The sequence below is a fragment of the Bombina bombina genome, chromosome 7 (assembly GCF_027579735.1).
Source record: "Bombina bombina isolate aBomBom1 chromosome 7, aBomBom1.pri, whole genome shotgun sequence".
In the NCBI taxonomy this organism is placed as follows: domain Eukaryota; kingdom Metazoa; phylum Chordata; class Amphibia; order Anura; family Bombinatoridae; genus Bombina; species Bombina bombina.
The window spans coordinates 233790844-233804071 of NC_069505.1; the positions used below are offsets into that span (position 1 = coordinate 233790844).

The 13228-nt window shown below is 37.0% G+C and overlaps 1 protein-coding gene across 1 annotated transcript in view; it reads left to right on the plus strand.

Moving 5' to 3' along the window:
• Positions 1-848: 848 nt before the first annotated feature.
• Positions 849-13228, plus strand: part of LOC128666195 (ferritin light chain, oocyte isoform) — a 53084-nt gene continuing 40704 nt past the window's right edge. The window contains exon 1 of the mRNA XM_053720658.1: positions 849-1079. Within this exon, the coding sequence (XP_053576633.1) occupies positions 912-1079 (168 nt within the window). The 5' untranslated portion in view covers positions 849-911. The remainder of the gene's footprint in view (positions 1080-13228) is intronic.

Consider the following 13228-nt stretch of genomic DNA (forward strand, 5'->3'; position numbering starts at 1 on the left):
AGATGGGCAGATAAATAGACAGATGTACAGATAAATATACAGATGACTACAGATAAATATACAGATGACTACAGATAACTAGACTGATGCCCAGATAAACAGACAGATAAATAGACAGATGGGCAGATAAATAGACAGATGTACAGATAAATATACAGATGTACAGATAGACAGATAAATAGACAGATGTACAGATAAATAGACAGATAAATATACAGATGTGCAGATAAATAGACAGATGTACAGATAAATAGACAGGTGTACAAATAAATAGACAGATAAATATACAGATGTACAGATAAATAGACAGATGGGCAGACAGATGTACAGATAAACAGACAGATAAATATACAGATGACTACAGATAAATAGATAAATATACAGATGGGCAGACAGATCTACAGATGTACAGATAGACAGATGTACAGATAAATAGACAGATACATATACAGATGTACAGCTAGACAGATGTACAGATAAATAGATAGATAAATGGACAGATAGACAGATGTACAGATAAATAGATAGATAAATGGACAGACAGATGTACAGATAAATAGACAGATGGGCAGACAGATATACAGATGACTACAGATAAATAGATAAATATACAGATGGGCAGACAGATGTACAGATCGACAGATAAATAGACAGATGATGGTTGGACATTTAGTATTTCTAAGCAATGGGATAAACTATTATTGATTAACTTGTAAATCATAAGAACAAATGTAATTATTTTCTTCTGATTGTTGTATAATTCAGGTCACGAGAGTTGCTGTACCGGTCACGCGCACAACCAGCGGATGCTTGGAGGCGCGTGACGCAGCTCTGGCCCCTCCCGTACAGTAAGCGCGCGCATAACCCTAACCTAACCTAACCTAACCTGATACTTTTATATAACGGTGAACATGGCGGAGCCTAAACCGAAGCGGGTGAAGGGCGCGCTGCCGAGCTGTCCCAAGCACTTCATGAACAATCGCAGCGGGGTGAGGCAGAACTTTCCCCCGCTGCTGGAGGAAGGCCTGTGCGGCGTGAGCAGCGTCCTTATGCAGCTCTCCTACAGGCTGCTGGCGCTGGTAAGTACGGGGGGCGCGCATTTCTCTGGCTGCAGGATAACTGAGCTCCACCTGTGCAAGATGTGAGCTCTCCCTGTGCAAGATGTGAGCTCCCCCTGTGCAAGATGTGAGCTCCCTGAGCTGACCTTGCGGCTCTACAACTTTAGAGTATTCTGATCTTGTATCTCTTAAACTATTATGCCTTCACCTCTATAGAGCTCCCAGCTACTGCTCTATAGTGCTTACTGCATTGTGCTGAGCTCCCACCTACCCCTCTATATTGCTTACTGTGCTGAGCGCCCACCTACCCCTCTATATTGCTTACTGCATTGTGCTGAGCTTCCAGCTATCCCTGTACCTGAGAGCTTACTGAGCTGAGCTCTCATCTACCCCTCTATTATAGTGCTTACTGCACAGTGCTAAGCTCCCAGCTACCCCTCTATAGTGCTTACTGTGCTGAGCTTTCATCTATCCCTGTACCTGAGAGCTTACTGAGCTGAGCTCCCACCTACCCCTCTATAGTGCTTACTGCCTGTGCTGAGCTCCCAGCTACCCCTCTATAGTGCTTACTGCCTGTGCTGAGCTCCCAGCTACCCCTCTATAGTGCTTACTGCCTGTGCTGAGCTCCCAGCTACCCCTCTATAGTGCTTACTGCCTGTGCTGAGCTCCCAGCTACCCCTCTATAGTGCTTACTGTGCTGAGCTCCCACCTACCCCTCTATAGTGCTTACTTTGCTGAGCTCCCACCTACCCCTTTATAGTGCTTACTGCACTGTGCTGAGCTCCCACCTACCCCTTTATAGTGCTTACTGCACTGTGCTGAGCTCCCACCTACCCCTCTATAGTGCTGCTTACTGCACTGTGCTGATCTCCCACCTACCCCTCTATAGTGCTGCTTACTGCACTGTGCTGATCTCCCACCTACCCCTCTATAGTGCTGCTTACTGCACTGTGCTGATCTCCCACCTACCCCTCTATAGTGCTGCTTACTGCACTGTGCTGATCTCCCACCTACCCCTCTATAGTGCTGCTTACTGCACTGTGCTGAGCTCCCACCTACCCCTCTATAGTGCTTACTGCACTGTGCTGAGCTCCCACCTACCCCTCTATAGTGCTTACTGTGCTGAGCTTCCAGCTATCCCTGCACCTGAAAGCTTACTGAGCTGAGCACCCACCTACCCCTCTAGTGCTTACTGCACTGTGCTGAGCTTCCACCTATCCCTGCATCTGAGAGCTTACTGCATTGTGCTGATATACCACCTATCCCTCCACCTGAGAGCTTTCTGCATTGTGCCGAGCTGCCACCTGTCCCTGCACCTGAGAGCTTACCGCATTGTGCCGAGCTGCCACCTGTCCCTGCACCTGAGAGCTTACCGCATTGTGCCGAGCTGCCACCTGTCCCTGCACCTGAGAGCTTACCGCATTGTGCCGAGCTGCCACCTGTCCCTGCACCTGAGAGCTTACCGCATTGTGCCGAGCGGCCACCTGTCCCTGCACCTGAGAGCTTACCGCATTGTGCCGAGCGGCCACCTGTCCCTGCACCTGAGAGCTTACCGCATTGTGCCGAGCGGCCACCTGTCCCTGCACCTGAGAGCTTACCGCATTGTGCCGAGCGGCCACCTGTCCCTGCACCTGATTTCAGTTAAAGGTTCAGCTGAATAGGATCCTGCACATGGATTTATAATGAATGTGGCTAAACCTGTGAGCAAATGAATAGGTTAAATTGATAGCAGTGGCTGTATTTGAAATACTGATGTGCCTCGTCTTTCTAGATCACTTTTGTAACTTGGTTTTGAAAAAGCTTTATTCAGAAACAAAACAAAATTAACCAGTATCCATCATCTTATAAATACTAGCTTTAACCCAACGTAAAGGATCAATAAATAGAATGCTAGCTTTAACCCAACGTAAAGGATCAATAAATATACTAGCTTTTACCCACCGTAAAGGATCAATAAATATAATACTAGCTTTAACCCAACGTAAAGGATCAATAAATATAATACTAGCTTATACCCAACCTAAAGGATCAATAAATATAATACTAGCTTTAACCCAACGTAAAGGATCAATAAATATAATACTAGCTTTAACCCAACGTAAAGGATCAATAAATATAATACTAGCTTTAACCCAACGTAAAGGATCAATAAATATAATACTAGCTTTAACCCAACGTAAAGGATCAATAAATATAATACTAGCTTTAACCCAACGTAAAGGATCAATAAATATAATACTAGCTTTAACCCAACGTAAAGGATCAATAAATATAATACTAGCTTTAACCCAACGTAAAGGATCAATAAATATAATACTAGCTTATACCCAACGTAAAGCATCAATAAATATAATACTAGCTTTAACCCAATGTAAAGGATCAATAAATATAAATACTAGCTTAAAGGGACAGTAAACTCACAAAATAATGTTATATAATTCTGTCACATAAAAGCATTGCAAGATTTTTTTTTTATTCCAAAATTGGATTTACCTGGTCTCTGCTCCAGGCTTTACTAAGCGGGTCTTGTTTTTCAAAAGCACTTCACGGGCGCGCTGTCTAATCACAGCGTTCCAGATTGCGCCAGTGAACTGAATGTACCTCTCTCCCGCTCTGGTAGCGAAGCGCTTTTGAAAAACAAGACCCGCTCAGTAGAGCCTGGAGCAGAGAACCGGTAAATCCAACTTTGGAATAAAAAATCTTGCAATGCTTGCTTTATAAAGCTGCCGCTAAGATGATGTTATATAATTCTGTACTATGTGCAGAATTATATAACATTCTGTTTGTTTACTGTCCCTTTAAATACACTTTTGAAACCGCTATAACTTTTATTAGAAGCATTTTTGCTAATACATGTATATTACAAAAATGCTTCTATTCAAAGCTGAAATACATCCATGTGGATTCCAATTTTGGCTGGAATGTCCCTTTAAGTTTTTCTATGAACCTTGAAATGACTAAACACTGAGTTGGCTTTGCAGAGATGACACTATGGGTGCAAGAGAGAAACATATATATAATATAACCACAGTGTAAAATAAAGCATTCTGTATTTACAGTTATTATTCTAATTGAAAGAAAGTTCTTCACTAAGAGCGCCACCTTCTTTCATTTTCCAAGATACTTGCAATGTGAAATGAAACACTTAGGGTTGTAATGTTTTAGCTCAAAGGGTAGTTTAATAGTAAATTAAATGCATAACATCAATGCATTTTTCTAATAAAAACCTTTAATATTCACAGTGTTTTGAACTGTACTTAGTCTTCCTCAGAAGCAGTTATGCAGTGTGTCACGTGGTGCCGCGCTTATACGGTGTGTCACACGGTGCCGCGCTTATACGGTGTGTCACGTTACACAAAGAGTTACACTGCCCCCACCCGGGTGGCAAAATCCTTGGTGGAGAACACTACAGCTGCTATTTAACGACCAGCACCGTACCCTGTACGACACTGTTCATTATGCCCTTAAGGTCCACCGTCATACCCTGTACGAAGCTGCTGTCCTGGGCCTCCCTCTGCCGCGATCTCGCTAAAAGTACCAAAATTGCGCTATATCTGCATGCCCCGTGAGTGGGGCAGTGCAGAAATAGAGAGGCAGAGTGGCACTCTGTGGCCCTCTCTGCATCTGACTGCTGTGGTGAAGATCGTTGTTGGCGTGGGAGGGTTAGGAGAGAGGTGGGTGGGCGGCCCATCGCTGAAGGGGTTGGGAGCGGGTGGGATTGCTACACTGCTGAAAAAAACAAATAGTTTAGTGCAGGGGGGATTAGAGGGTGGGTAAACAATCTGGGAGGGGGTAGGGTAATGAGGGGGGCAGCTACACTACAGAATTTTTTGTTTATTATTAAATAAAAATAGCTACATAACTGGGTACATTCAGACAGCTGCCAGTACCTAAGATGGCGGAAACTAGTTAGAGGGGGGAGGGTTAGAGAGCTTTTTGGGAGGAATCAGGAAGGTGGGAAGGTAAGGGGTTAATCCTACACTGAAGAAAATAATGATTAAAAAATGAATGAAAAAACGTCTAAAAACTGTTTTAGAGGGATCATGAGGTGGGAAGGGTCAGGTGGGAGCCTAACCTCTACACTAAAGCTAAAATGAACCGTACAAGCTACCTAATTAACCCCTTCAATGCTGGGAATAAGTGTGATACGCAGCTGCAATTAGTGGCCTTCTAATTACCAAAAAGCAATGGCAAAGCCATATATATGTCTGCTATTTTTGAACAAAGGGGATCCCAGAGAAGCTTTTACATTAATTTGTGCCATGATTGCACAAACTATTTGTAAATTTCAGTGAGAAACCTAAAGTTTGTGAAAAAGTTAATGTTTTTTTTTTTTGTTTATTTGGCGGTGAAATGGTGGCATGAAATATACCAAAATGGGCCTAGATCAAGCTTTGGGTTGTCTACTAAAAAAAAAATATATATAGTTTTAATAGGTAAATTAAAAAAAAAAAGCCAAGTTTTTTTTATTTCTGTTTTAATGTAGTTATGGCAAAAATGCTCCGAAATGCCCTGTCCTTAAGGGGTTAATAAACTAATTAGTTACACAGAACACGTTGGATACACCATTCACCATTGCTATTTGCCAATCATTTGATTTTCATATAAATGTGCCACGTACCAGGATGTCAAACAGATGCTTGTAAATAAAATCTCATGATAATTTCCCATATCTCAGTGCAGTTTGGCTTTTATAACACTGTAATATTGCTCATTGATACCCCTGTGATATGTATACATTACATAGGGAGCTAATAGTGATACTGTGATATGTATATACATTACAGAGGGAGCCAATAGTGATACTGAGATATGTATATACATTACAGAGGGAGCCAATAGTGATACTGTGATATGTATATACATTACAGAGGGAGCCAATAGTGATACTGTGATATGTATATACATTACAGAGGGAGCCAATAGTGATACTGAGATATGTACTGTATATACATTACAGAGGGAGTCAATAGTGATACTGAGATATGTACTGTATATACATTAGAGGGAGCCAATAGTGATACTGAGATATGTACTGTATATACATTACAGAGGGAGCCAATAGTGATACTGAGATATGTACTGTATATACATTACAGAGGGAGTCAATAGTGATACTGAGATATGTATATACATTACAGAGGGAGCCAATAGTGATACTGAGATATGTACTGTATATACATTACAGAGGGAGCCAATAGTGATACTGTGATATGTATATACATTACAGAGGGAGCCTGTAGCTCTTCCCTCCTACAACAGCACACTTTGAGGACACTCATTTTTTATTTGCAAAGCTGTTTATAATTGTGCTGTTATTATAGTTAGGGTGGGGTTATTTCTTTAGTGAAATATTTCACTTCGAAGCCTTCAGGAAATATGTAAGCAAGACAAAACCTGTATATTTATTAACACCTTTATGTTTAATTTTTTTATTATTGAGTTACTTTAATTACAATTTCACAAACAACGTGATACATCCAGCGTTAAATAACAAAATAAATTTCAGCATTTTCTACTTACATCTATAAATATGTTAATGTTTTATATCGGCGGAATGTAGAGCAAGTATACTTTGTACCTTTACGCCTACTCATTCACCCAGCTTCCAATTTCTAACAAAAATCAGCTATTCACTTGTTAACATAAATCACATCTATACATTTCTCTCTCTTTTTTTCCAGTTATATAGAACTTGGTTATTTCTCTAAATAAATAAATAAAAGCGAATATAAACTAAATACCACAACATTTTCCCTGATGTGTTTAGTTGTTAAATACCTTTTACCGTTTCATGGGGGGGGAGAGAAAAAAAAAATTCCCCTCTTTCTTCCTAAAAAATTCCCTACCTCCTACGCTTTCTCTCCCCCAGCATCCTCCAGTTCCCTCTAAGTTGTTCCTCTTGAATATATATAGAATTTTCGAATGGTTTAATAATAATTTGTTGCATTGGAGGATCTAGTGATCTTATATATAACTCCCATTTAGACATAAATTTTGCAATTTGTTTTTCCGATTGATTATTTGTATCAAATTGCTCGTAGGTCATTTGTTTTTGTATTCGCCTTAAAAAGACCTTTATTCTCAAGCTCTTTTTAGAGTTCCATTCACATATCATATTTCTAATAATTAAGATTATGGTGTTTAATAAGCGGGTAGCCGACCCATATTCTGAACCTTTTGCTAAGAACAAAACTTCCTTCAAAGTAATAACCAACTTAATTTTACTTTTTTTTTTTTTTTTTTTCAACCAGTACATTATTTTTAACCAAAAGGTAATAATCTTGGGACATGAATACATGCAATGTGCTATATCTGCTTTTTCAAATCTGCATCTCTTGCAGAAATTGTTTTGGAAATTACCCCACTTAGCCAAAACATAAGGAGTTAAGTATACATGATGCAATATTTTAACTTGTGACTCTCTCCAGCTAGATAATAGAGTAGCTTTTCTTATTCTATTCATACTTTCTCTTATATCCTCCTTAGTTATTTCAAGCTCTGGAGAGATTCTCAGCCATTTATTGATTGATTTGTGTATATTTATTTCATCCTACTTCGATTGTTAAGTTTATTATTTAATACTGAGCATCTAGTGTTCCCTTGAGAGAATAGGTTCATTATTGGGGTTAGGTTGTCCTTCGTGTAAATCACTTTTCCAAGTGAGTTACAATAATGTCTCAACTGTAGATGTGAATTCTCCCAGCCAAACGAGGCCTTCAAGTAGTTAAAATCCCAAATGCATTTCTTCTCATTATCAATTATCTGATGTAGATAAATAAGGCCTCTATCTTGCCAAGATTGGCATACTTCTGCATTGATCATTACCTCCGGGTTCCCTGTTAAAGGTAGGACATTTGAAAAATGGAAATCTATTTTGAAGGTCTTGCATATTTTTTGCCAGGCTATTATAAGATTTATTATATTATCTAATTTTTTTAACACTATCTGGTAGCCTTTTATAATCTATGTGTATTAAGGATTTTAATCTGAAGGGTTTTACCATATTTTCTTCTAGTTCTAGATCTAAAAACTTGTTGTTATTATTGGAGATCCAAGCCAGAACTATTTTAGCCAAAAACACCTGGTTGTATAAATTTTAGTCGGGTAACCCCATTCCTCCCCATTCGTTTGATATGGACAGTTTTGCATATGATATTCTAGTTTTTTTGCCTTTCCAGCAGAGTTGAATTAAAGCTTTTTTTAATGCTTAATAAATATTTATTTTTAATTTTTAATGGTAAATTTTGCATTAAGTATAGAATTTTAGGTGTTATCATCTTAAACATGTTGATTTTCCCCGCAAGAGTTATGGGTAAGTGTATCATCTCTTAACCTCTTCTGTGATTTTAAGAAGTAATGGCTCATAATTTAGCTTATACCACTCACCTGGTGTATTCAAAAAATTTACACCCAAATATTTTATAAATGTATCAGCTACCTTAAACTTAGGATTTATAATAGTCTTTCTGTTTTAGTAGCCAGAGGATCTCTGATTTTTGTATGTTAACTCTGTACCCAGAGAATGACCCAAATATTTCTATTAAATCCGATATTAATGGGATTTGTTTTTTTGAGTTTCTTAAAAATATTAACATATCATCCGCATATGCTGCTACTTTTATTTCAGTGTTTCCAATTCTTATACCCTGAATTGTCCCTCTAATTTGAATCATTAATGGTTCAAGAACTAAATCAAATAATATTGGTGAGAGTGGGCACCCTTGTCGGGTACCTCTGAACCTTTCTATATATTCTAATTGTTGACCATTTATGCAAAAGGCGGTTTTTGGAGAGGAGTAAAGATTTTTAATACATTCCAAAATATTTCCCTTGAACCCGAACATACTCAGTCTGAAAAAGATGTTCCCATTCTACCGAGTCAAAAGCTTTTTGTGCATCCAAGTTTAGTAATAATAAATCTTCTCCTTTTTTAATAAATTTATCCTTATTGGCCCATACATATGAAATAACGTTTGTCACTCTCCTAATATTATAAAAAGATGATCTACCATTTATGAATCCTGATTGGTCTGGATGTATTAAAGTCGGGATCACTCTTTGTAACCTGTCAGCTATTATGCTTGTTAATATCTTTAAATCCGAATTCAGTAATGAAATGGGTCTGTAAGATGCCATATCTTGATGATCTTTCCCTGGTTTAAGTATGAATATAGTGGTAGAATCCATAAACCTATCTGTCCTATGTTTCTGAAGAGGGGAAAATACAAAATTATAAACTCTTTCCAATATTGGTGCTATTTCTATGCTCATTAATCTGTAGAACTCATTTGGAAGGTTATCCGGACCACACGCTTTATTTGCCGGAAGATATTTAATCTTCCCAACTATTTCCTCCAACTCTATCGGGTGGTTCAACCAATCCAGCTGTACTGCAGGGATTTGAGGGACTCTAATTTTATCCCAAAAGTTCTTTTTCCTTTCCCAATTTATTCCCTGTGTTCTGTATATGTCTGAGTAATATTCTTTAAAAGCTTTTAAAATCCCTTCTTGAGAGGATATATTAATATCCTCTCTTTTAATGTTGGCTATGACTATTCTTGTTTTATGTATTTTATTTAAGGCTGCCAAATATCTACCAGACTTATTGCCAAATCTTTGGAATCTACTTTTGCCCCTAATCTCCTCTTGCATAGATCTTTGCATCAAAAATAGATTTCTTTGATTATTAGCCAATATATATTCCAATTATTTATAGAAGCATCTCTTAGATACTTATTATATGCATTATTTAAGGTATTTAACAACTGTAAATCTCGATTACCTAATTTCCTTTTCTTTTGAGCCATAAATATAATCATCTCTGATTTTAAAACCGCTTTTGCTGTTTCCCAGAATAATATTGGTTACCTTATATGTTGGCTATTAGTGTTCTTAAATTCTTTTATTTTATTTTTTAGGAAATTAAAGAATTCTGTGTTTTCTGCCAGGTATTTGGGGAAGAAAGTTATTCCCTTTCTTAATTTGCTGTCCGTACACTAAACCTACCGGTGCGTGATCCAAAAGGGTTATAGGATAAATGGTTATGTCTGTGACTATTGGTATTAGATTTTTTGGAACCAGTAGTAAATCTATCCTTGAATATGACCTATGGGTTTTTGAAATACAAGTGTATTCCTGAACTCCTGGGTTCCTATATATCCATAAATAACATAATCCTATATTAGCAAATATATATTTTTAAATATCTTAGTCTCTCTTCGAGAGTACCTACCTTCCTTTTATTTCCAAACTGGCATCTATCTATTGGCATTCTAGGAGCCATATTAAAATCGCCTCCTAAGATTACTTTTGTATCTAAATATTTCAATAGTTTACATTGTACTTCATCCCAAAAATCTTTATCATACTCATTGGGCCCATATACATTGCAAATTGTAAAGACTTCAGAGTTAATTTCTATTTTAATAATGACTATACGCTCGTTGTCTTCTATACTTTTTTCTAAAATTCTATAGTTCCATTTTTTATTAATAAGTATAGCTACGCCTCTCTTTCTTGCTTTACAATCGGTTGCTATGACTTCACCTATCCAGTTGCTTTTTAATTTTGTGTTTTCAGTCTTTTTAAATGGGTCTCCTGAATTTGAGCAATATCTGTGCCTAATGTTTTCATATATTTAATTATAGCCTTCCTTTTAATGGGGGATGTTATTCCACCAACGTTCCATGAGATTATCATAAATGTTTCCATTACCATACTATTAGTACTAATTCATAAGCTTTGGAACGTATTCTAGACAACCAGCGAGCAATAAAATAAAAATTTTGCGCCCATCGCTTGATTCCCTTTATCTTTAAAATTTAAACTCATACAATATATAACCAAGATTTTCAAAACCCCTAGGTTCCTATATTTATTCCATCTCATCCCTGTATCATTAAACAATTTTAAAAAAATACTTAACTTCTTCTGGGTCTTCAAACATTTTTACAACTTCTTCACCCACATATTTCAATTTTGCTGGATATATAACCACTGCTTTATGCTATTAAACTTGTACACAAGGGGGTCATTCTTCTTCTCTTATTCAATGTTTCCATAGAGTAGTCACTAAACATTAACAGCTTTTTCCCCTCAAATTCCAGACTGCCTTTCTTCCTATATAAATTCATCATTTTGACTTTATCTTGAAAGTCTAGAAATTTAGCAATTACTGATCTAGGTTTTAGCTCAGTGGAGTTCTGCCTTAAAGGGACAGTCAACACCAGAATTGTTGTCGTTTAAAAAGATAGATAATCCCTTTATTACCCATTCCCCAGTTTTGCATAACAACACTGTTATATTAATACACTTTTTACTTCTGTGACTAACTTGTATCTAAGCATCTTCTGACCGCCCCTAATCACATGACTTTTAGTTATTTTGCATATAGTTGCATTTTAGCCAATTAGTGTAGTGTCTGCCACTAGCCACGGGCGTTATCACAATGCTATCTATATGGCTTACATGAGCTAGCTCTCCCCTGCTGTGAAAAGCAAATAAAAGAGCACTTCAAGGGCTTAGAAATGATCATATGAGCCTTCCTAGGTTTGCTTTCAACTAAGAATACCAAGAGAACAAAGCAAAATTATTGATAAAAGTAAATTGGAAAGTTGTTTAAAATTGCATGCCCTATTTGAAAAAATGAAAGGTGTTTTTTTTTTTTTGGACTTGACTGTCCCTTTAATACCCCTATTCTGTGGACTTTCTATCCTTATTGGTAATTTGTTTTCCTCCACCCCTAGTATCCTAGGTAACTTTATTGACATAAATTCCTGTAGACTCTTATCAGTGCCCCCTTCTTGTAAACCTATTATTCTTACATTATTTCTGCATGCTCTGTTTTCTAAATCTTCAATTTTTGCACATAAATCCGAAATTTGACTGCTGTTCTTATTCTGTGTTTGTTCTATCCTATTTTGATTATCTTGTAGCTCAGATATTCTATCCTCTGCTTCCTGCATTCTCCCTGAATTTTTTTTAAAATCTTCTGTTATTTTAGAAACTTCAGATTGAATCCTATCAAAGCGTGGCATAAACATCTCTGAAAGTTTCCTAACCACCCAGTCTCCTTCCCCTAGAAGTGATCCCTCTTCTCCTCCTCCATCTAAGGAAGTTTCACCCTGTGACTTCCTACTAACATTCTGTTTTTTCTCTTGTGTTTTGTGTCTTTTAGACATTGTATTGCTATGTGTATTAGTAATATATTTATCCATATGTAAAGCCCAAATATTTCAACAAACAGTAAATAAACATGTGAAGTGTATGTATGACTCCTAGTCTTTTTGTGTTGCTTAACCCCCTGCTTAGGGGATTGGTCCTTAAAAAAACCCAACAAAAAACACGTGATTTCTAAAAAATATATAAGTGCAACAAAACCAATGTGATTATTCTAGGGGGGAGGTCTACCCCCTGGGAAACCCAGCTATGTTAAACAATGATTAGTACTTTCCTTTTCTTGTTTAAAAATTTAAGCTTTGTGGGGATATATACCTTTTTATATTCAGAGTTATCGTTGCTGCTGTAGGATTAAATTTCTAATCTCTACAAATAAGAATGCATCCTTTTATATTCAGAGTTATTGTTACTTCTATAGGATTGTACCTATAGCCTGAGCTAATAGGGGTGAGCACCTTTATATTCAGTATTCTTACTACTTCTTTGGAATTGTATCTATGACCTATACCATTAGGGATATACAATAGGGATGTACACCTTTATATTCAATGTTAGTGGTACTTCTGTATATTTATAACTGTACCTTGAGCCCATACAGACAAACACCTTTATATTCAAAAATATTATTACCTCTCTATACTTGTGTGTCTACTTTATGCAACTAGGGTTACCACTTTTATATTCAATATTATTGTAGGCACTACAGAGTTATTCCTATAAGTTCTATGTTTCTAGGTATAGTTTTTTTTTAAAAAAAAACTCAGATACCCAGTTAAAGTAATTTATTGATAAATGGTTAAACAATTTTTATCTTTGATATTTGACAATCTACTGAGCAACCCCTGTATTTAAGCATATCTACTTATACTGAACATATCCAATAGTGCTATCTTGTATTACCCCCTAACAAGGAGAAATTTACACAGAAAACCATTCACACTATGAACTGTCTTTCTGAGTGGATTTCTGAACTCTCATTAAATATAATT